This window comes from Zootoca vivipara, chromosome 2, assembly GCF_965207765.1.
Source record: "Zootoca vivipara chromosome 2, rZooViv2.hap1.1, whole genome shotgun sequence".
NCBI lineage: Eukaryota > Metazoa > Chordata > Lepidosauria > Squamata > Lacertidae > Zootoca > Zootoca vivipara.
In genome coordinates this window covers 120,361,907-120,385,669 of record NC_142584.1, presented here as the reverse complement: position 1 = coordinate 120,385,669, position 23,763 = coordinate 120,361,907, and the positions used below count along the sequence as shown (strand labels likewise).

General features: G+C 46.4%; 2 protein-coding genes across 4 annotated transcripts; both read right to left on the bottom strand.

Annotated features, from left to right (window-relative positions):
• Positions 1–16: 16 nt before the first annotated feature.
• LOC118080154 (vomeronasal type-2 receptor 26-like) lies at positions 17–6,235 on the bottom strand. The gene is made up of 4 exons (XM_088664285.1): positions 6,052–6,235; positions 5,143–5,952; positions 2,723–2,849; positions 17–1,835 (listed from the first exon to the last, which is right to left on the bottom strand). Exons 1-4 carry the CDS (start codon positions 6,214–6,216, stop codon positions 937–939), a joined length of 2,001 nt encoding a protein of 666 aa, XP_088520411.1. The 5' UTR covers positions 6,217–6,235; the 3' UTR covers positions 17–936.
• A 3,716-nt stretch (positions 6,236–9,951) lies between these two features.
• On the bottom strand, positions 9,952–20,144 carry LOC118080155 (zinc finger protein 213-like). Of its 3 annotated transcripts, none has more exons than XM_088663974.1 (6): positions 19,907–20,144; positions 17,291–17,903; positions 16,362–16,491; positions 13,958–14,043; positions 12,836–12,962; positions 9,952–12,169 (listed from the first exon to the last, which is right to left on the bottom strand). In XM_088663974.1, exons 2-6 carry the CDS (start codon positions 17,705–17,707, stop codon positions 11,229–11,231), a joined length of 1,701 nt encoding a protein of 566 aa, XP_088520100.1. In that variant the 5' UTR covers positions 17,708–17,903; positions 19,907–20,144; the 3' UTR covers positions 9,952–11,228. The 3 variants fall into 3 exon arrangements, with proteins under 3 accessions (XP_088520100.1, XP_088520099.1, XP_088520101.1); XM_088663973.1 differs by lacking the exon at positions 19,907–20,144 and adding an exon at positions 19,322–19,485; XM_088663975.1 differs by lacking the exon at positions 19,907–20,144 and adding an exon at positions 19,322–19,471 and having other exon boundaries at positions 13,982–14,043.
• Between the last annotated feature and the right edge of the window lie 3,619 nt (positions 20,145–23,763).

Sequence of the window (23,763 nt, the reverse complement as noted above, 5' to 3'; positions counted from 1 at the left end):
GGTTCCCATCCAAATATAAATATGTATATTATTTATTTGTGTGGCTGAAGCCGTTACAAGAGACAAAAAATTAAAACAGAATAAAATGCATTACACAGTTAAAATAAATATTGAAACCAGGAATTATCTCAGGGAAGGGTTTGCTCCTCTGAAGAATCTAACATAAACCCCACAAACTTTTCTCCTTAATATTGCCACTTTGAAAGCAAAACAATCCGTTTTTCAGTGGTGGAGGGAGATCTGATCCCTAACAAAAAATTAACACAACTATATTTATTCCAGGGTATTTCCAAGTTCTTTTTTCTTTATTTCTTTCATTTTAGAAATCCCCATATTTCTGCACCATAACAGATTTGTAGAATGGATCCTATCCAGAAATGGTTTTTCGTCCCAACAGGAAGCCATGGTTCTGATCCAGATTCTGCTGTAGGAAGTATTTTAGTAAGTATTTCACTTATACTAAGAGGTAGCATACAGCTCCTCCTCCACCCAATCCAGGCCAATTCGGGGCATACCCCCCTGGATCTAGCCCCAAATTAAGCCTAATTAAATAGATGGTTGAGAAGGTGACAGGGGAAGGAGATACTCTGTCTTCTTCCAAACCTGTACAAGAGAGAGAGAGAGAGAGAGAGTTTGGATTTGATATCCCGCTTTATCATTACCCTAAGGAGTCTCAAAGCAGCTAACATTCTCCATTCCCTTTCTCCCCCACAACAAACACTCTGTGAGGTGAGTGGGGCTGAGAGACTTCAGAGAAGTGTGACTAGCCCAAGGTCACCCAGCAGCTGCATGTGGAAGAGCGGGGATGCGAACCCGGTTCCCCAGATTACGAGTCTACTGCTCTTAACCACTACACCACACTGGAGTTCAATTCTGCAGGGGACTGCTTCAAACTATTTATTAGAGTTCCACCCTATTACAGATCCAATGTTGTCTTTAGTGTTTTGTAGTCAGATGCTCCTTTGTGTTCAGATCATGCCTCAGTAAAATAATGTAGCACTTGGGCATGAAGATGCAGCCCAAAAGCCCAGCACAGGAGACTAAGATGGAAAAGACCTGCACGGCTACCATGTATTTCCCCTTGGTGCTCAAGTAAGTGGGCACAAAGGACACCCAAACACTGCAGAAGACCAGCATGCTGAAGGTGATCAGCTTGGCTTCATTGAAAGCCCCAGGCAGCTTCCTGGCTAGAAAAGCCACCGTGAAGCAGATGGCAGCCAGGAAGCCCATGTAGCCGAGGGCAGTGTAAAACATGGCAACAGAGCCTTCGTTGCATTGGACAATGATCTCTCCAAGCTGGGAGCTCTTGTCAAATTCTGGGAATGGAGGAGAAAGTCCCAGCCAGGTGATGCAGATAAGAACTTGGACACTAGAGCAGGAAATTACAATGGAGTGGGCCAAGCTCTTCCCCAGCCATCTCCTCACCCTGTTCCCTGGCTTAGTAGCCAGGAAGGCCAGCACCACCGTGATGGTTTTTGCCAAGACAGAAGAGACGGCAACTGAGAAGATGAGGCTGAAGGTTGTCTGTCGGAGAAGGCAGGTCACTTTCCTTGGCCGTCCAATGAAGAGGAAGGAGGACAAAAAGGAGAGCAATAAAGAGATGAGGAGGATGTAGGAGAGGTCCCGATTGTTGGCTTTGACTATGGGAGTTTCTTTGTATTTAATGAAGATTCCTAACACAAAGCCTGTGCTTAAGGATAAGAAGAGAGCAAGGGAAGCCAAGAGGATTCCCCAATACTCTTCGTAGTCTAGGAAGTTGATAATCTTGGGAATACATTGATCTTGGTCCTTGTTTGGATACTGATCTTCTGGACATTTGGTGCAGTGTGTTGCATCTGAGAATTGAGAAAAAGAGCGGCTTTAGTATTCCTTGCATCCATAATCACGTAGCTTCTAATACTTTTTTTTGAGGGGGGGTGCTGATCTTCTGGAAGTTAGGAAATTACAATGTGAAAGATATAGTTTTATCTGTGTATACAAAATTTTCCTCACTTTTCATTCCCTTGGGATGTAGGTAAACTGGGAGGCAATGACTTCCCTCCAGAGGTGTCCCTGCCTTCTTCATTGTCCCGCTCTCTTTGCCTGGTGAAGACACATTTATGTACCTTCAGCTTTGGCAGTTAAGGTATTTTGTTTTGTGGGAGATGATGACAAACTCTGAAGCCAAACTAGGGACTCAGCTGCAGTGGTTAAAAATAAAAACATTAAAAATGCTTTATAACATTGTGACACCAGATGACACTGTAGGGCAGGGGTAGGCAATCTAAGGCCCGTGGGCCAGATGCGGCCCAATCGACTTGACAATCCGGCCTGCGGACGGTCCAGGAATCACCATGTTTTTACATAAGTAGAATGTGTCCTTTTATTTAAATGCATCTCTGGGTTATTTGTGGGGTCTACCTGGTGTTTTTACATGAGTAGAATGTGTGCTTTTATTTAAAATGCATCTCTGGGTTATTTGTGGGGCATAGGAATTCATTCATATTTTTTTCAAAATATAATCCGGCCCCCACATGGTCTGAGGGATGGTGGACCGGCCCACAGCTGAAAAAGGTTCCTTGCCTCTGCTGTAGAGTGATTTCCCATTATGTTTACAATACGTTTTCCCGCAACTTTTTTTTAATATGTCTAGATCCAACCCTAGATTCCTGTTGAGAAATTGCTCTCGGATCTCAACAGAAAATGTCTGAGTGTACCTTCAGCCATGAATGCCCTCACCCACCTTTCTGAGTGGAGATGGTCCCATCTGCACATGGAGAACAAGCATAGCAGCAAACCGGCTCTCCTTCTTGAATCACCTTGAAATATCCAGGGTGGCAGCTATCGGTGCATCTGGAGCAAGGCACAGTCTACACACAAAGAGAGGAAGGTGCATCAAGGGGACAAATTCTGTCTATGGAAGTGGTTGATAGAGTTTGGAATGGAGCCAACAGCATCTCATGGACCACTAACCCTGAAATTCCAGCTGTTTTTTCAAAAAGTAAATAAATAATAATAAACATAATGAAAAAATGAAAAACCCGTGTTTGTCTTTCTTACATACTTATACTTGTAAACAAAAACTTTATCCATATTCTTTTACCAAATTCTGTTCAATTCTTAACAAAAATTACCAGAAAAGATTACTAACAAAAATCCTCCTACCTGACTTCCTGTCTAATCCCTTTGCATATTTTAATTTTTACTTTCAATGTACCCAACTTCATTCCTCTATTCTCTAGCTTTTATCTATTACATTCTTACATTTTATCCCATTAGTCCCTTCTCATTCAGTAAACCAAGATCACTCAAAAGCTGCCATAGACATAAAACCTTTAGTATATCCTTGCACATATCTCTTGTATTTATCCCCATTGTTCCTCCTTTCTATTCCTATATATGGTGTCACTGTCAACCCCAAATTTCCGGATTTCAAAATGGAATGTGGCTATTCCATGTCCACTTCATGGATATGGGGCTCACGGTATGAGGGGGACACCCTTGGATGTCAGCTCCCACCCCTTCACTGGGCAAAGGAGTGTAATCCAAGTTCTGTGTATTCAGAAATTAATGTATATCAACAGATACCATACAGAAAAAGTGTACCCCCACCTGGTTAAACCTCTGGGGCCACAAAATAGCATCTGGGTTGATAGTGAACTTTGTGTCAGCGGATGTCTCTCTTTCGATACTCCCAACTTTCACTCTGGCACGAGACTCGTTGGGAAACATCACCCAGTTTACAATGTCATAGTTGCCTGGCAGCACCCCATTCTCATCCAAATGCATTCCACCCATGGAGGTATTAGAAAACTGGATTGCTCTTAAGAAGGGAGGAAGCTGGAATGAAAGTTGCTGGGAGTCACAGGCGGGCAGACTGCTTTTATTATGTGAATGGTGCCACAGACTTCCTGGGTGGGTTACAGGGACTCCAAGTGGGAACCACTGACCTAGATCAATTTGAGAGCCAGTCATTCCATCCCAGTATACATCTTAGTAGAAATGAAACATTGTAGAAGAACAGAAACAATCACTGCCTGGTTACACCCCTGGTGCTAATTTCTGCACATAGACACAAAGTTTAAAAAGGTAAAGGTAAAGGACCCCTGACAGTTAAGTCCAGTTGTTAACGACTCTGGGGTTGCAGCACTCATCTCACTTTACTGGCCGAGGGAGCCGATGTTTGTCCGCAGACAGTTTTTCCGGGTCATGTGGCCAGCATGACTAAGCCGCTTCTGGCGAACCAGAGCAGCACACAGTAACGCCACTTACCTTCCCATTGTAGCAGTACTTATTTATCTACTTGCACTTTGACATGCTTTCAAAGTGCTAGGTTGGCAGGAGCTGGGACCGAGTAATGGGAGCTCATCCCGTCATGGGCATTTGAACCGCTGACCTTCCGATCGGCAAGCCCTAGGCTCAGTGGTTTAGACCACAGCGTCACCCGCATCCCAGACCCGCGTCCCAGACCCGCGTCCCAGTTAGAAAGTTCCAATTATGAAACAGAAAATGAAAAGAATAGCCATAGCAGGGACCTTTTCCTCATGCTGAAAATGTTTATTGAAAGCAAAGGTGTTAAATAATTGGACACAAAGTTAGAGAGTTCCAAATATTTAACATCTTTGCTTTCAATAAACATTTTCAGCATGAGGAAAAGGTCCCTGCTATGGCTATTCTTTTCGTCTTCTGTTTTATACTATGCACAGTTGGTTGGTACTGTTTTGAAACTTTCAGCACTTTTTATAATTCTGTTCTGTTGATATATTATAAACCAACCAGTGTTTACACACACACACACACACACACACACACACACACACACACACACACAAGCATATAAACATGAAAATAGAAAAGGTTCAATGACAGTACACGTCAGCATTGTCGGGCAGACCAAAGGCCAGCAGAGGCAGAGGAGGAGATGAAGACAGCCCAACTTCAGCCAAGATGTCTGGGTTTCTCTCAGAGCACTAAGGAGTAAACCATCAGAAAGTGGGAGGGTCTTCTTATGAAATCCCCATGGTGGGAAGAAATGTTCATCTGCACAAGAACCTCATCAATTGGATTTGCCTCAGTAAAGGACAAATTATTTGTCTCGCTACTAGATTTTTATTCCACAGTTGGGAAGATGGGTTGAAGTTTGCAAAAAGGGAAAGGAAATACCTGCCATGGCTGTAGACGTTGACATCCCAAACTGTCTGTTCCACTCATCCTCGGCATCCGTTTTGATCTCGATGAACATGCAGCATGTAAAGCGTGTGCAACAACTTGGACATGGAAGTAAGTGCTGTAGCTGTCTTGGGACAGAGATCTCTCCAGCTCTTCCTGGGGCAGAGTCTCCAGCTTCTCCTTCTCGGTGCATCTTGTCCGACCTTTCACAGACAAGGTATGCTTTGAATATAAGCAATTAAATGCTTTCCTCCAAAACCAATAAAGGAGATATGAAGATGGCGTATAGTAGCCATGTATGGTTCTTTTTTTGGTCTTCATTACAAAGGAGAAGGAACCATGGATGGGCTGGAAAAACTCTGAACCCATAAGCAAATTAAAGTTGATGTCCTGAAAATCTGTTGTGATCCAAACTCTTGCCCCACCTTCTTTATTGTAGCTTTGTTGTAGGGCCATGATTGGTATCCATCCCAAGTAAGTGTTCTCATAGTAAAGAAATACATTGACTTGTCTCCATATCATAACTGGCACATTTGGCACAAGTGATCGATATGGATTGCTTTCTGCTATCCTATGTGTGAAGGCGACACAGATTCCACTGTGGATCATCAGAGATGTCAGGGCACCCACAAACCTTTCTCCATTCTCATTTTCTGGAGCAAAGAGGCCAACCCACATCCACCCAAAATGCAGGAGCAGCTTGACAATCCCCTGGGACTGAGTATCTTCTTTGGGGAGCATCCGGTAGACAAAAGGGAACTGGGATTTATCATCCATAGCCTGAGCATTAAAGCCATGGCTGGTCTAGTGAGAGAAGGGAGAGATTAGTGATTTGTTTTGGTCTCAATATAAGAATCTTGACTCCCTTGGAGAAAAAGTGGGGTTTTATACTGTCCTTCATACCTGTGGAATTTTGTAGATGCTTGACATGGTCGAAATCTGTTTTGAGATTACAGAACTGGCTCCTTCAAGAACAGCCAGTAGGTTATTATTCCCTTTTCCACAGGTATAGTTTGGGATGTTGCTTTCCCCACCCGAAAGCAGGTCTAGCATGACATCGGAAGTCATCCTTGCATCGAAAAAGTTCTCATAGAGGTTGTAGCCCAGGGTGATGTTGGGTAAGAGTCCAGGGTCACGGTTGATCTCCTGGATAGTGAACAGGAAGGATAAGATGTGCCAGTACATCCTATCTGACACACTGCAATAAACAGATTAATAATAACAATGTGAAACTGCTTCACCATTTAATGAAAAAAACTATGATTTGATAACCAAAGAACAACTTGTATGTTTCTGGTGAAGGGTGAGAAGAGTCCTATTCTTGCTTTAAGGTGAAAATCGATTTCATCACGCTTCAGAATAAAAATGGTAAGGTGTACTCTCTTCATTGCAGAAGCAGAAAAACATACAGCTTTAGGTTGTAGATAGTACAATGTTGAGAATTAAGTATTGTTAGAAATAGGTTTAAGTGAGTTTAAAAAAAGAAATGGTAGAGATGGTAAAATTTAAAGATATAATCAATATAGAATTAAGATTGTTTTAAATAAAATTAGATGTTGTATAAGAATAAGAAATTACTAAAGGTGAATTATATTGAAACACAGTAAGAGGAATGAGGAAGCCATCAGAATTAGATTATAATTAAGATTGTAATGTAAGAGTTTTTGTTTTGTATGTATTTTTGTATTTTGATATTTTTGTAGTTTTGTATTGTGTAGTTTTTTGTGGTTTGTATTTTGTATGTTTTTGTATTTTGTGTTACAAAATTTCAATAAATATTTTTTTAAAAGAAAAAGAAAAACACACAGCTTTTTAAAAAAACTGAATGAAGACATTATTTTTTGAAGGTTCGTGAAATGTGGGGGGCCTTGTAGCCAAGGTTGCAGTTGCTTTGGGGGTCTCCTTGTCTTCCTGCATATATGCCCAGTTGCTGAAATGGAGAGCTCAGCCTACAAGTCTATCCCCACCACCACCACATCCAGTCCTGGCATCTTCTTCCCTCACCTCAACGCATCCTTTTCATCCCTGATCAGATTCCTTTGAGCAAGCAACACAGCAGGGATGACAAGGGGAAACAGGACAGGTGTGTGGGGAACCTGTGGCCCTCTATATGTGGCAGGACTCCAGTTTCCAACAGCCCCCAGGCAGCATAGCCAGTGACTAGTGGTCAGGGAGATATTCTCTCTGTGTGTGTGGCCAGTAAAGAGGCCGCTGCCTAACTGCTAACAGAATTGTTAGAGTGAAAGGGTTTTTTACTATTGTTATCACTTCTTATGGCTTCTGGCTAACCACCCCGGATTACATTTTCCAGTGTTGAGATTTTAAACATCAGAGCAGCCTTTTCGTGTACTTGCGCTCCAATCTTAAGGAAAATTGCAAAGACGTTTTGGATGTTGTAGCTCCTTGCAGGATCTGGATACGATGTCAAAAAAGTGCTAGTGCTTTGATTAAGCTACAAAGGCGAGGAATGGGATCGGCTTTACCATCTATATGCCTCTCAAATCTTCATACACTTGACAATAAATGGATGATCTGCACCTTATTAATCAAGGAAACTCAAGGAAACTCTGATATGCTAAAGAGGAGGGTTCGAGGAAAGGAGACGGAAATTTGTACAACCAAGCTAGGAGCGCACTGGCGAAGGAGATTATAGTGACAAAACGAACCTATGATTCGGACTCAATTCTCAAACATGTCTCAGCTACTCTTCGGAAGAATTTACAGAACATTTCTGAATATAAGAGAACATCTTCTTTTACTGAATATAAGATAACATATTCTTCTGCTCCGGAGAGTCAAAAATTGGCAAACGACCTGAATCATTTTTATAGCAAAGTCAAGCGTTATCAACTAGAGCAATTCACACGGCACCAGAGGCACCAACAGCCACCTCAACCTGTTCTGAAGTCACTACAGGGACAGAAGGCAAAAGCTCCAGGCGCAGTCGGAGTGGCTCCTCTTTGCTTGAAATAGTGTTCTGCACACTCCGATCGTCACACAGATATTTAACAGATATTTTGTATAAAGTATGTTTACATTGTAAAATTAGCCAAAGCAAATTCCAAGTATGTAGGTACTTGGCGAATAAATTACTATTCTATTCTATTCTATTCTATGACATCAGAATACAGTTACGTACTCATCAAACCTAGTTAATGGGGGCTGAGAAAAGACATATGGAAGTTGATCGTAAAATTGTTTTGGAGAGATGACCCCACTAACAAGGAAGTCTCCAGGCCGGAAGTAATTCTGTGCTCCCTTTTCTTCCCTGATCAGATTCAGGGGACATTTTGCCTTTGGGTTTCCAAAGACCTCGTGAGGCATCAATAGGAGCAGCAGCAGAAGAAGCAGCAGCAGCAGCAGGGATCCCATTCTGGCTGTAGCTCCTGCACCTCTCCTGTGAGCTTGTGCAAGGGGAAATCTCATGCAAGACCAAAGCTACAGTGTCGTCACCCATAGAGCTAGTGGCCACTGATGACTTCAGAGCTTTTAAAGACCACACACACATCTCCCCCACTTTCACCTGCTCTAAATCTTGACCCACTCTGCCTCCAACACAGATTTTCTTCCCCCAGGAATGATGCAATGAGTAACCTCGTGTTGGGCCTTGATTCTGAAGCCTGAACAACATCCAGAAATCTCTCTTGGGATTCGGCTATAGAAAATCACCATGATTTCCGTAATTACAATAGGAATAAAGCTCATCTCTGCAACATCCCGGAGATGTTGTGTGGTTTGAGGGGAAGCGACAGAGCTGGAGAAAAACATGTTTGTGAAGGATGCCAGATACAACTCTACGTCTGACATCAGCCATGTGTTTGTGTGTGAGAGTTTGGCCTAAACTTTTTTGACAATAGCATTAGAGGAGCCCTACAACAGTTTTTTAACAGTTAAGATCAGCTTGACAGTGGAATGGTCTCCCTTGGGGGGAGGGTGTGGACTCTCCTTCCTTGGAGGTTTTTAAGGAGAGGTTGAATGTCCGTCTGTCATGGATGCTTGAGCTGAGGTTCCTGCATTGCAGGGGGTTGGACTAGATGACGCTTGTGGGGTCCCCTTCCACCTCTATGATTCTGTGATTTACACATATATACATACACCTGAGTCCAGGCGGAGAGAGAGTCCAAAGCTTTCGCATGACACAAGGGTCTTCCCAACTCCAGACACCAACTGCCAAGCTCTGGCCCTCAACTGCCTCCTCACTCAGGTTCAACCCTCGCTTTCAAACTCCCAGCCAATCATCACTCGCCACCAACATTCCGGTTCTCTCTCCCAGGGCTGGCCCACCAATGAGGCAAGGGGCTGCAACCGCTTCAAAGGGCAGGATCCACAGGGGCAACAACAGCTGAGGCATTGCCCCTTCCATGGCATCCCTTCCCCTGCTGCTTCTTGGTGAACAGGAAGGGCTGGTGGTCTCCCTCCCCCTCGTTCCCAATGTAGCTCTTTGTTCCCCCCTTGTTTCCGACGTAGATCTTCACTCACCCAGTCTTCCTTGGCAGGTGGGCACCATTTTGTGGTTCTTCTCAGATGGCAAAATGTCTTGGGCCAGCCTCTGGCTGACCCTTAAGGGGTGGTGCTTGTATAAATAAAGGCCCACTTTTTCACTTAAATCCTTGGTCTGCTGGCATTCCTCTGCGGAATCAGGAGATTCATTTGGGAGAGGAAATAAAACCCTAACGAGGAATGTATTTGAAGGCTTTATTAACCCAACCTACAAAGAAAACCCATAGAATAACACCCACTTAGGTTAGGAAGCTATCGGATATTAGATCAATAGATATAGGCAAGCTCTAACACTTACACGAGTTTCTCAGTTAGGAGAAGGTAAGCAGTTTTAATTAAGAGTAGAAATCCAATAAATGAGAAAAGCATCACAGGAAGACAAGACGGGCAAGTTTCCAGCAGGGTCCACAGCATGCCAAAAATGATCCAGCTGACATTGTGTAGCTCGGTTTTGTGAAAATGTCTTCTACCAAAGACTCCTGAGCAAACCTCTGTTTGGCCGCTGTGAGAAGCGGCATGCAGTCCAGGACTCACTGCACCTCTGCCCCCGAAGGTATCCACTTCCTTGGTGTGGTGAGGAAGCAACATAAATGAAAAACGACGGCAAAATAAATGCCCCCATGTGGCAAAGGCAGGTGAGAAAGGGGATCCATCCTTGTGGTCATGGATACTCACACTGAAACCAGGAGGCAAACAGGATGGGATCGCAGAACAGCAGCCTTCACCTTTTTCACACCTTGGACCCACCTTTCACCAAAGCAGGATTCATTTCTTGATTTTGTAGGGTGCTAGTGCCCTCTGTAGTGAAACACCTTGAGACCGAGACGCAACCTGGCAAGAGGGTGAAAGAACTTCCTCATGCAGCGCACAGTTAAACTACGGAACTGCCTGCCACAGGAGGCAGGAATGGCCACCAACTTGGATGGCTTTAAAAGACGATTAGACAAATTCATGAAGGAGGAGCAGGCTATGGGTGGCTCGGCTCTGCCTGCACAGCTGGAGGGGGCAATGCTTCTGAATACCAGTTTCTGGAAACAACAGGAGGGGAGAGTTGCTCTTGTGCTTGTGGGTTTTCTATGGGCACCTGATCAGTCCCTGTGAGAACAGGATGCTGGACTAGATGGGCCACTGGCCTGATCCAGAAGACTCTCCTTATGTTTTTATGTTAAGATGAAATGCCAGACAACATGAAGCCTCTGAGGGCAGCCGATTTCTCAACCCCACACATTATCTAGAGGACAGTTTGCATGCTGGTTGGGTTCATTGGCCTGTTGGGTCTGATAGACTAGGAAAGCTAATCTAATAGTTCATACATTTCTTCTTGGAAGGTGGTAGACTCTCCTTCACTGGAGGTTTTTAAAAAGAGGCTGGGAGGCCACCTGTCAGGGATCCTTTTGCTGTGATTCCTGCACGGCAGGGGGTTGGACTAGATGACCCTTGGGTCTTCCTTCCAACTCTATGAGTCTATGACCACCAGAGACACAAGTCATTTAAATGGTAGGACCAATGCACCATCTCAAGTTCTGGGCATTTCTAAAAATTCCCCAGAGTTTCTCCCGTTTTAAAAAAATATCACTGATCTATGGTTTCTCTTCCGGCACAAGTTCGACACACTGAACATTTATGTGGTGCTTCAAGTGATAAGCAAGGCTGTTGCTTCGGCTGAAGCTTTTCCCGCACTCAGAGCACTGGTACGGTTTTTCCCCTGTGTGAGTCCTCTGGTGCGAGGTGAGGTTGATCCGCTGGCTGAAGCCCTTCCCGCACTCCGAGCACTTGTAGGGCTTCTCCCCGGTGTGGATCGTGCGGTGCAGAGTCAGGCTCACCCTCTGACTGAAGCTCTTCCCGCACTCGGTGCACGGGTACGGCCTCTCACCCGTGTGGACCGTCCGGTGCCGGGTGAGGTTGATCTTCTGGCGGAAGCTCTTCCCGCAGTCCAGGCATTTGTATGGCTTCTCCCCAGTGTGGACCCTCTGGTGCTTGTACAGCGTGGAGCTCTCGCTGAAGCGCCTCCCGCACTCGGAGCACTCGAACGGCTTTTCGCCCGTGTGGATCCTTTGGTGCCTCAGGCGGCTGTTGCTGCACCGGAAGCTCTTCCCGCACACCGTGCAGATCCACCACTCCTCCCCTGTGTGGACTCGCTGGTGCCTAGTGAGGTGGTACCTCTGGCTGAAGCTCTTTCCGCAAACTGAGCAGATCCACCACTTCTCGCCTGTGTGGACTCGCTGGTGCCTGGTGAGGCTGTAGCGCCGGTTGAAGACCTTTCCGCACTCGGAGCATTCCAGGAGGGTCTCCCGCTTGTTGATTCTCTGATGTCTTCGGGCACTGGGCTTGCTTGCCAAGTTTCCCGCGCACAAGGGAGGGAGTGCCTGCCTTTCATTCACATCCCAACATTTTTCTTGCGTCGGGGCTTTGTGGAAATCGGCTCCTTCAAGCAAGACACTCTCCGCCTTGCAAACCGGTTCTCGCGGCTCCAAGTCACTTCTCTGCTGTTTGGCAATGATCCCGCTCTCCATTGCTTCACCTGAAGGGAGAAAGGGGAGAATGAACCTCACGCCAACAAGCAAAAGCCCAACTCACTTCTACAGTGGTACCTTGGTAGTCGAACGGCTTAGTTGTTGAACAAATCGGCTCCCAAACATCACAAACCCAGAAGTGACTGTTTGCAAACCTGCTATGGAAGCCGAACTTCCGGCGTGGCTTCCACGGCTTCCGATTGAGTGCAGGGAGCTCCTGTAGCCAATCGGAAGCTGTGCCTTGGTTTTTGAAGCATTCCAGGAGTTGAACAGACTCCCGGAACGGATTAAATTTGAGAACCAAGGTACTACTGTGGTACCTCAACTTACGAAGGCGATCTGTTCTGCGGCGCTGTTCGTAAGTCGAAACCTTCGGATGTCGAAGTGTCCATTTGGCGCACGCACACACAGCGAAAATACTTCTGGGTTTGCCGGCTTCGTAAGTCGAGGCATTCAGAAGTCGAGGTACCACTGTATATCACAATTATATCATACAAAAGTGTGGTGCAACTGCGTTTGGAGTATTGTGTGCAGTTCTGTGTGCAGTGGCTAAGAGTGCCTTGCACCAGATTCAGCGGATAAGACAGCTACAGCCGTTTCTTGACCAGGATAGCTTGACCTCTGTGACCCATCACTGCATAGCTTCTGTTAACAGGGGGAAAGGTGAGCCTTACCCAGAGAAACCAAGTTCCCATAATTCTCCACCATGACCTCCCACTGCAGGGATCTTTGGTCTGGATGCAGCAGAGCCCACTCCTCCTCCGTGAAGTACACGGCCACCTCCTCAAATGTCACCGGGCCCTGGAAAGAAGGGGGGGGGGAAATGCTCATCACAACTAATGGAGCAATTAAAAAGAGAGAGCTGTGATCCCTACGTATGCAGGCTGAGACCCTACCTGCCCACAGACTGTCTCACCAGAGTGGTGCATGCTCTAGTTATCTCCTGCTTGGGCTACCGCAATGCGCTCTACATTGGGCCACCTTTGAAGGTGACATGGAAACTGCAACTAATCCAGAATGCGGCAGCTAGACTAGTGACTGGGAGCGGCCGCAGAGACCACCTAACACCGGTCTTGAAATACCTACATTGGCTCCCAGTACATTTCCGAGCACAATTCAAAGTGTTGGTGCTGACCTTTAAAGCCCTAGACGGCCTCTGTCCTGTATACCTGAAGGAGCATCTCCACCCCCATCATTCAGCCCAGACACTGAGATCCAGCTCAAAGGGCCTTCTGGTGGTTCCCTCCCTGCGAGAAGTGAGGTTACAGGGAACAGACAGAGGGCCTTCTTGGTAGTGGCGCCTGTCCTGTGGAACGTCCTCCCAGCAGATGTCAAGGAAATAAACAACTATCTGACTTTCTGAAGACATCTGAAGGCAGCCCTGTTTAGGGAAGTTTTTAATGTTTGATGTTTTATCGTGATTTTAATATTCTGTTGGGAGCTGCCCAGAGTGGCTGGGGAAACCCAGCCAGGTGGGCAGGCTATAAATAATATATTATTATTATTATCATTGTTATTGTTATTGTGATGATGATGATGATGTTACAGGGGACTGGACTAGATGACCCTTTGGTCCCCTTCCAACTCCACAATTCTATGATAAACATTTGAAAGGGATGGAGGCTCTCCCTGCAAGATCCAGAGCTCCCTCAGGGATGCTCAGATCCTTCCCAGCTTTGGAACATCCTTTGAAAGGGGTTAAGAGACACATCCTTTCAGGCCCACAGGTGTGTGCAGGTGATGGAGGCACCCAGGTTGACCCTCCTTCCTCAGTTCCCCAGTTCTTCTGCTCCTACCTGTCCGGGCAACTGCACAGCAACCATTTCCGGTCTGTCACACATTAAGGAAGGGCTGAGACCATCCGCCAGAGGAGCTTGGCTACCTGTGAAGGAAGAGAAAGGAAGGAAGTGGGAAGGTTGAGTGCCTGTGGAATTGTAGCAATTGAATAGCGATTTGCGATTTTAGCGATTGTATGGTAACTTTTGCGGGCTTGCAAGATCAAAGGCTTAAATTGGCTCGGAGTTACAATTCTACCAACCGCAGCGATTTTCAGCCTGTAACCCGATTTTAAGGGAGCTGCTTATATCCGGGTATTGTCTTTTTTTATTTTCCCCACTTAAATTTTAAAGGTGCGGCTTATTTGTGGGCCAATGCAGTACTTAAGAGATCTATATGCTTGTCTTGAGGCTACTTTCTGGTCCTCAAATATGAACGCTGAGCAGAGCAACAACTTACATATTTTTTACAGGTAGGTAGCTGTGTTGGTCTGATGCAGTCAAAACAAAATAAAAAAATCCTTCCAGTAGCACCTTAGAGACCAACTAAGTTTCTCATAGGTATGAGATTTCATGTGCATGCACACTTCTTCAAAAGCTCATACCTATGACAAACTTAGTTGGTCTCTAAGGTGTTACATATTTTTGTTAGATCAGCAGTTTTACATTTGAGTTCTTTGAGATGTGTCCGGTCAGGGTGATTTGTCAGTTTTTATTTTACCTACTGGGCCCAGAATTTCATTTGTCCCCACTACTATCTCGGGCATTTTTCAGCTGGAAGTCACCAAAATTCAGTTCCGGCAACTCTCAGGTAGGCTCCATTGCCATGATAAGAGAAGAGGTAATAATAATAATAATAATAATAATAATAATAATAATAATAATAATAATATATTATTATTATTATTATTATTATTATTATTATTATTTATACCCCGCCCATCTGGCTGGGTTTCCCCAGCCACTCTGGGTGGCTTACAACAGAAAAATGAAATAAAACAATTAAACATTAAAAGCCTCCCTAAACAGGGCTGCCTTCAGATGTCTTCTAAAAATCTGGTAGCTGTTTTTCTCTTTGACATCTGATGGGAGGGCGTTCCACAGGGCAGGCGCAACTACCGAGAAGGCCCTCTGCCTGGTTCCCTGCAACTTGGCTTCTCGCAACGAGGGAACCGCCAGAAGGCCCTCGGCGCTTGACCTCAGTGTCCGGGCAGAACAATGTGGGTGGAGGCGCTCCTTCAGGAGGTGAGTTCCACCTCTTTTCACTGTTACCATCCACCTTGTAGTTCCCCAGACCCCCTGCCTGCAGAGCTTCGTTCAGGCCCTGGGATCTGCCTTATAGCCTCTGTCATACAGACGGATTCAAAGAGTTCATTGAGCTTCTCCGCAATCTCCTTATCCTCCTTTAGCACTCCTTGGGCTCCCTTGTCTTCCTTTGCTAAGCTCACCTGGAGAGCCTTTGCTTCGGATTCCTCCATTTACTATTAATATTATCATTTATTCATAGAATCATAAAATCACAGAGTTGGAAGAGACCACAGGGGCCATCCAGTTCAACCCCCTGCCAAGCAGGAAACACCATCAAAGCATTCTTGACATATGCCTGTCAAGCCTCTGCTTAAAGACCTCCAAAGAAGGAGACTCCACCACACTCCTTGGCAGCAAATTCCACTGCCGAACAGCTCTTACTGTCAGGAAGTTCTTCCTAATGTTTAGGTGGAATCTTCTTTCTTGTAGTTTGAATCCATTGCTCCGTGTCCGCTTCTCTGGAGCAGCAGAAAACAACCTTTCTCCCTCCTCTATATGACATCCTTTTATATATTTGAACATGGCTATCATATCACCCCTTAACCTTCTCTTCTCCAGGCTAAACATACCCAGCTCCCTAAGCCGTTCCTCATAAGGCATCGTTTCCAGGCCTTTGACCATTTTGGTTGCCCTCTTCTGGACATGTTCCAGCTTGTCAGTATCCTTCTTGAACTGTGGTGCCCAGAACTGGGCACAGTACTCCAGGTGAGGTCTTATTAATTAAATTTAAAGCGCACTTCTCCTCCCAAGACTGTGAAAAACAGTAACAATAATCTTTTCCCAACCAATTGCCTTGCCATTTAACAGCATTAAGAACCACCTTGATTGACATGCAATTCAAACTGAGCCATTCCGGGGGGGGGGGCGCATTGGGGCATCGGGGGGTGGGGGTGGCTCCATGAGAAAAGGATGTTGCATTATGTGGGCCACTGACCTGATCTAGCAAGGCTAATCTTACATACCCACCTTCCCATTTCATCCTCACAACAACCCTGCAAAGTAGGTCTGGCAACGACGCAGTAACTCTTCTTACGTCCTAAAAAGCAACGTCCAGATTCTAGGCAACCCCCTTGAGAGACTGAGATCAAGCCAAAATGTGCTCCCAATTCCTCCTTACCCAGCAAGGTAGAAGCATCCCCTCCAGCGCCCCCCGGAATGGCTCCTCGGAACAGCTGCCTCCTCCTGGTGGCTGGCGGGACCTTCTCTACTTTGGGGGAAGAAGGAGCTCCTTTTCTCGTCCCTTGAACCTGAAACAAAATTTGGGGAATGGAGAAAAGGGATTAGGAAGAGGGATTTGAATGGGAACTTCCATTGGACTCAGTTGGAATCAGTTTGGGCAGAGAGTTCCTCAGCAAACAGGTAGTGTGACCCTAAAAGGAATATTTTACAAGCTTCTGTTCCACTGGAACAGTGTCGTTCAGCCTGGACAATGAGGTCCAGCTCTGAAGGCCTTCTGGCGGTTCGCTCTCTGCGAGAAGTGAGTTTGCAGGGAACCAGGCAGAGGGCCTTATCGGTAGTGGCGCTCGCCCTGTGGAATGCCCTCCCAACAGATGTCTTGGGATAAAGAACTACATAAAGAAAGAACAGGGAATGAAAGCAGCACCTCTTAAATGCTTCCAGAATTATTATTTTTGTCAAATCTGGGTGGGGTGGGGGAATGAGAAGTCCGCCCATGACAGAATGGACAATCAGGAACACAGTATGCATGGTTAAGCTAATGAATGCAGCAAAAACCAGAAAGGACAGAAAACAATATAAAGTCTGTATCAAGAAATTGAGTCTTTTAATATAAAGGTATTGGAGCAATAACATGCAGGATAAAGTAAATCCATTTGTGCTGCTTGTGTAATTTATTGAATTTTGCTCCTATCTCATTAGTTGTACATACCCCTTCTGCTTTTGCTTTATTTTATTTGGCCTCTGTTATTAAACTTTGCTTTCTTTTATTATAACAAATTAATGGGGCGGGCGGGGGGGGGGAGGAATTCCTGGGGGCTGGACTCTGGCTCCTTCCCAACTCCCATGATTTAAAGAAAGCGCTCTCACCTCCTCCTTTTCTTCCTGCCTCTTCTCTTCCACCTGGCTTAGGAGGAAGCCTTCGGCCAGGGCCACCGCCTGGGAACTGGTCTCTGCTCCACACTCCCTGACCCAGCTCTCCATCTCCGGGGGGAGGATAGTCAGGAACTGCTCCAAGATCACCAGGTCCAGCATCTGGGCCTTGGTGTGCTTTTCTGGCTTCAGCCACTGGCGGTAAAGGTGGTGGAGGCGGCTGCAGACCTCGCGGGGGCCCTCGGCCTCCTGGTAGCAAAACGCCCGGAAGTGTTGGCGCTGGACGTCTGAGCTGACATTGCCCTCGCCCAGGATCTGCTGGACATTCCTTTCCCAGACCTCCCCAGTGCTCCCAGTCTGGGCGACATGGGGGTCCTTTCCTCCCCAGGGAGCCGCTGAGTCTGGCGTTTCCATCTCCCAAAGTTCCCCCAAGGAATCCAAGGATTGCCTTCCGCCACAGACAATTTTGTTCCCAAACCAAAGGCTGCCGGAATTTGATTGGCGTTGGAGGGAAGGGAATCGATGCCTGGCAAAGTTTGCAAGCCCCCCTCTTGCACACACTTAAGGGAAAGATGCTTTGCTAGGAGCAAAGGGTGACCCCGGCTGGGACCTGAAAAAGACGGCAGAGACTTATAAGCAGCCAAGACAAAGTCGTCCCGTCCCCTGTCCCTGTCCCTGATATTATTGCAGAGAAGTTGGTAAAATGTAGGCTGGGTGAGGTAACTGTTAGGTGGATTTGTAGCTGGTTGACTGACTGAACCCAAATAATACTCATTGATGGTTCCTCGTCATCCTGGGGAAAAGTGACAATTAGGGTGCCAGAGAGTTCTGTCCTGTGCCCTTTGTTGTTCAACGTCTTTATAAATGACTTGGACAAAGGCATTGAGGGGAAGATTCAGGTAGGTAGCCATGTTGGTCTGACACAGTCGAAGTGTGTGTGTGTGTGTGTGTATATCCAGTAGGATCTTAGAGATCAACTAAGTTTGCTCTTGGTATAAGCTTTTGTGTGCATCCACATTTCTGAAGTGTGCATGCACACGAAAACTGATACCAAGAACAAACTTAGTTGGTCTCTAAGGTGCTACTCTAAAGCTCCAATACTTTGGCCACCTCATGAGAAGAGAAGACTCCCTGGAAAAGACCCTGATGTTGGGAAAGATGGAGGGCACTAGGAGAAGGGGACAACAGAGGAAGAGATGGTTGGACAGTGTTCTTGAAGCTATGAACATGAGTTTGACCAAACTGCGGGAGGCAGTAGAAGACAGGAGTGCCTGGTGTGCTCTGGTCCATGGGGTCACGAAGAGTCGGACACGACTAAGCAACAACAACAAAGGTGCTACTGGACAATATATATGGTATATATATTTCAAATTCATCAAATTTGCAGATGTCATCAAATTTGGAGAGGTAGCTATCACTGAAGAAGGCGGAATCGGGATTCAAGGTTCTTACACTTAGGCAAGAATAACAGCTGCACAAATATGAGATTGGGGACACCTGACCTACCCCCATGGGGCAGTTGAGAGGTTCAAAACTTGGGACGGGAGGCCTGCCTCTCTCCTCTTTGGAGAGAGAAAAAACAAACTGAATAAACAAGACCAATCAGCAACAAAGGAGGCTAAAAATCAGCTTTCTGCTTGCCAACACCACAGCGAGATGGAGCCCCCTTAGCCCCGCCCTACCCTTGAGCCCCAGCCCCCCAACTGCTGTGCTTCCCCAACCAAAACCCAACACCTATTTCTCTCCTCCTAATGCAAACTGGTTTGATACTGGTTCCAGCGCAAATCTTTTGTTCTGACCCTGGTAGCCGGGAGATGAGGTGGGGGAGGGCTGGCCAGAGCAGCCCACCTCTTTTTGGAGGAAGGGAATAACTGGAGGGGGGGAGGCGGAGAGAAGATCTCTCCCACCCTTTCTCCCCAGCCAAGCGCCTGGTACCCCTCCCTTGTTTTGTCTCCACCCGCTGCTGAGCCTTTTCCCTCATCTCACCCTACCCCCACCTTTGCAGCCCGAAATGAATTTGCCACTCACCTGCTCCCCACTCCCACCCACAGCTTGGAGGAAGAGCCAACCTGGGTGGGTGGTTGGGGGGTCCCGATGGTGGTGGGAGGAGGGGAGAAAAACCCCAGGCTCCTTTGATGCTCTGTGCGCAGCGCAACCACCCGCCCTCTCCCCTCCTCCTTGCACGCCTCTCCAGGAACACAACCTCGCTCGCTTTAACTCCTTCCTCGCCGCGGACCCACACAGAAAGGGCCTCCCTCCCCATCGCCCCCCACCCACCTCCGGGATACATTTGCAAAAGCCCGGAGAGCAGCCGCTCCTGCAAGAGGACTGGGGGCGCCGCTGCTCTCTGGCGCGGGGCTCTCCTTCTCTTCCTTCCCTTGCGCCTTTTGGGGGGGAGTTAAAGACCCCCCATTTCTTGGAGGGATCACTTCCTGCTCTTCCCCCACATGCTACTCCCGGGGGAGGCATTTGATCCTCCTGGGTGGGTGGGTGGGGTCTGGATAGGAAGGGTCTTGCATACAGAAGCCCGCCCACCCCTCTCCCTCTCCCTCTGCCTGCTGCCACCCCCACCCCCTCCACGCTAAGGGGTCCACCGCGGCTGCAGAAGCGCACCTGGGGCTTTTCCCATAAAAGAGCAGCCCTGTGACATGAAGCCCCCAGAGGTTGACCCCCCTGGAGTCCGCTGGAAAAGGAATCCAGTTTCTTGAAAGATGCCTCGTATCAAGACGCGGGGGAATGAATTCGCAAATCCTGCTGCGCCCCAAGCATTGGGGGTGGGGAGCAGGTCTTGGCACATATGCCAAAGATCCCCGAGCTCGTGCCCGAGATCCCTATAGTATAAGCTTCCGAATCGGCCCAAGTCTTGCATGCTGAGCTCTAGTTCACCAGCTGTCTTTGGACTACAAATCCCATCATCCCTAGCTAGCAAGACCGGGATGGTGGGAATTGTAGTCTGGAAAGAAAGAAAAACAGCTGGAGACCCAAGGTTGGGAAACACTGCAGTCTTGTTGGTCTTCTTCTGGTTTGTGGGGGCCTCTTGTGTTTTACTCCCCTCCAACATTTCTCCAATGAAAAGAGGAGCGTCCTAATCACCCTCTTCATTTTACTATTTACACCCCGCTCCTCTGACTGGGTTGCCCCAGCCACTCTGGGCGGCTTTCAACACATATAAAAACATAGTTCTAGTTACAAGTAGGTAGCCCTGTTGTTCTGATGTAGTCGAAACAAAATAAACAAAAATCCCTTCCAGCAGCACCTTAAGACCAACTAAGTTTTTTATTTTGGTATGAGCTTTCGTGTGCATGCACACTTCTTCAGATACACTGAAATAGAAGTCCCCAGACACTTATATGTAGAGAAAGCTCATACCAAAATAAAAAAAAACTTAGTTGGTCTTTAAGGTGCTGCTGGAAAGAATATTTTTATATATAAAAACATAATAAAACATTTTTTAAAAAAAACCTTCCCTATACAGGATTGCCTTCAGATGGCTCAGGGGTCAAATAACTCCATCCCTCCAACATTCCTCCGATGGAAACAGAGATGTCCTGAGGAAAAGCTGGACCTTCTGGGATCAAATCAGAAACCAGAGCGGCTTTTCTAAACCAGGGACTGTCCCTGGAAAACAAGGACACTTGGAGGGCCTGTCTACTGGGAAGTTTTTTATGTTTGATGTTTTACTGTGCTTTTAATATTCTGTTGTGAGCAGCCCAGAGTGGCTAGGGAAACCCAGCCAGATGGGCAGAGTATAAATATGTTGTTGTTGTTGTTGTTGTTGTTGTTGTTGTTGTTGTTGTTGTTAGTCTATTTATACCCCGCCCATCTGGCTGGGTTTTCCCCACCACTCTGGGCGGCTTCCAACAAATAGCAAAATACATTAAAATATCACAGATTAAAAACTTCCCTAAACAGGGCTGCCTTTAGGTGTTTTCTAAATGTCAGGTAGTTGTTTATCTCCTTGACCTCTGATGGGAGGGCGTTCCACAGGGACATATTATTGTTATTATTAAGGCACTTTCCAGATCCGTACTTTCCAGACCCTAAATGTCACATCTGCTGTGTTTGCAAAGCCAGAGAAGCCATAATGAAGCCTTCTTCCTAAAACCTTTGCTATATGGGAGGGGAAGCAGTTACAGGAAAGCAAAGAAAATTGTTGAAAAGCTTGGAAAGGTCTGTTAATAATGGCTGCCACTTGGGTCCACCCAGGCCTAGATGCCTTCGGGCTGGCAATCTGATGGATTCCGGAAAGGCTAGGGGAGATCCCCTTCTTCTGGAGCCCAAAGACTGAAGTGGCCTTGATGGGGGGCCCTCGTTGAGCCACTGAAGTTCACAGACAGTACAAAATCGTGTGGAGACGGAAGGTGTCCCAAGGGTCATCTAGTCCAACCCCCTGCAACGCAGGAATTGAATCTGTGTTACATATTATGCACGTACAGAATCATAGTTGGAAGGAGCCTCATCTGGTCCAGTCCTGCTCTCCAGGATTACCCACCAGATTCATCACCCAATTCGTGTTTGTTTGTTTGTTTGTTTGTTTGTGAGGGAAACTGACAAAATAACCTCCATGTCAACCGAGGTTTGAGGGAACCTCCTGGAGGTTATGTTGTCAGATTCCCTCAGAAACAAAAAAAAGGGGGGGTGAGGAGTCCATCAATCCTCAAGTTTAATTTTGACCGTGGCCATTAAGGAAGCAAATAAATGCCCTTGTAAGCGTTCCCACGAATGTCCATTGCAAGGGCCTTCCCCTTGGAGGGGGCCGGAAGCCTTCGAATCCTCACATAACTGAAAATCCTGAGGGGATTCGTATTTAGCTGTTCATCTGACTGCGGCCCCCTAGGCGAGGGTTTTGACCCAGACGTTTTGCCACCTTCAGGAAAAAGAGCGGGAAACTCCTCAGATGGAGGGAGGCTCCCTTGTCTCTGCCCAGATTAATAATAATAATAATAATAATAATAATAATAATAATAATAATAATAAATTATTTATACCCCGCCCATCTGGCTGGGTTTCCCCAGCCACTCTGGGCGGCTTCCAACAGAAACATTAAAATACACTAATTTCTTAAACATTAAAAGCCTCCCTAAACAGGGCAGCCTACAGATGTCTTCTAAAAATCTGGTAGCTGTTTTCCTTTTTGACATCTGAGGGGAGGGCGTTCCACAGGGCAGGCACCACCACCGAGAAGGCCCTCTGCCTGGTTCCCTGCAACTTGGCTTCTCGCAATGAGGGAACTGCCAGGAGGCCTTCGGAGCTAGACCTCAGTGTCCGGGCAGAACGATGGGGGTGGAGACGCTCCTTTAGGTATACTGGACCGAGGCCGTTTAGGGCTTTAAAGGTCAGCACCAACACTTTGAACTGTGCTCGGAAACGTACTGGGAGATTGATCATATATTGATCCCTGCCTGTTCTGAGGAAAAGTGTGTCCCACCTTTTCTCCACAGAAACATCTCTGTAAACTCTCCAGGATTCCCCTCCAGTCTCCTCACCCCCCCTTTTTTTGTTTCTGAAGGAAACTGACTCAATAACCTCCATGGCGACCGAACTTTGAGGGACTCCTCATCCCCTTTTTTGTTTTTTTGGGGAAACTGACCCAATAACCTCCATGGCGACCAAGCTTCGAGGGAACCTCCTTGAATCCCCCTCAGCACAAAGAGGGAACACAATGGTTGCCCATGTAACCACAATCTGCCACACCATACAAGTCTCTGGCAGTGACGATACAAAACAAATCTGAGGCCCAACAACTTCTTGACCTAAACCCCTGAGGCTTCAGGGTTGGAAAGCATGGAGGTGATCCTTTGTCTAATGTAGTATTGGCTTTATTAATCACAGACCTTACTCAAATCTCACAAACCCTGGATTACTACCTTTTCTAGCAGCTGACAGACTCTGGGGAAAGGGGACACAGCATCAGCCACCAATGTAGGAAACAACCACCACCTTGTGGGGCATAATATAATATTAGATTTGGAAGGCACCCCAAGGGTCATCTAGTCCAACCCCTGCAATGCAGAAATCTCAGCTGAAGCAGCTTGTGAAATACAGTGTAGGAGAGAAGTGTGGGTGGGTCAGGCTGTGCTCACAGATTGCCGTTAAAGTGCATTAAAAAAATGTCCCCCTCTCCAAAAACAAAAATAAGAATCTTGATAATGTTGGTTTATAGAAAGTAGTTTTGTTGGGTGTTACATTGGAGTGGATGAGTTGAATAACGTTTATATATATCGTAGCTGACAGACGAAGAATCACAAGTTATTTATTCTCTATTTCCTTTCCCTTTCTCATCTCTTTGTCTCTCTCATTATTTCCTCCGTTTCTCTTCACTTTCCCCCTTTATTCCTTCTCATGCCCTTTTCAAATTCTAATAAAAATTACTCCAAAAAAAGAAAAAACAGAATTTTTAACTTAGCGAAGTACAGATTCAGTTTGTGGTGTTTGGGGGCTCATTCTTTATAAGCTAATAACATTTGTTA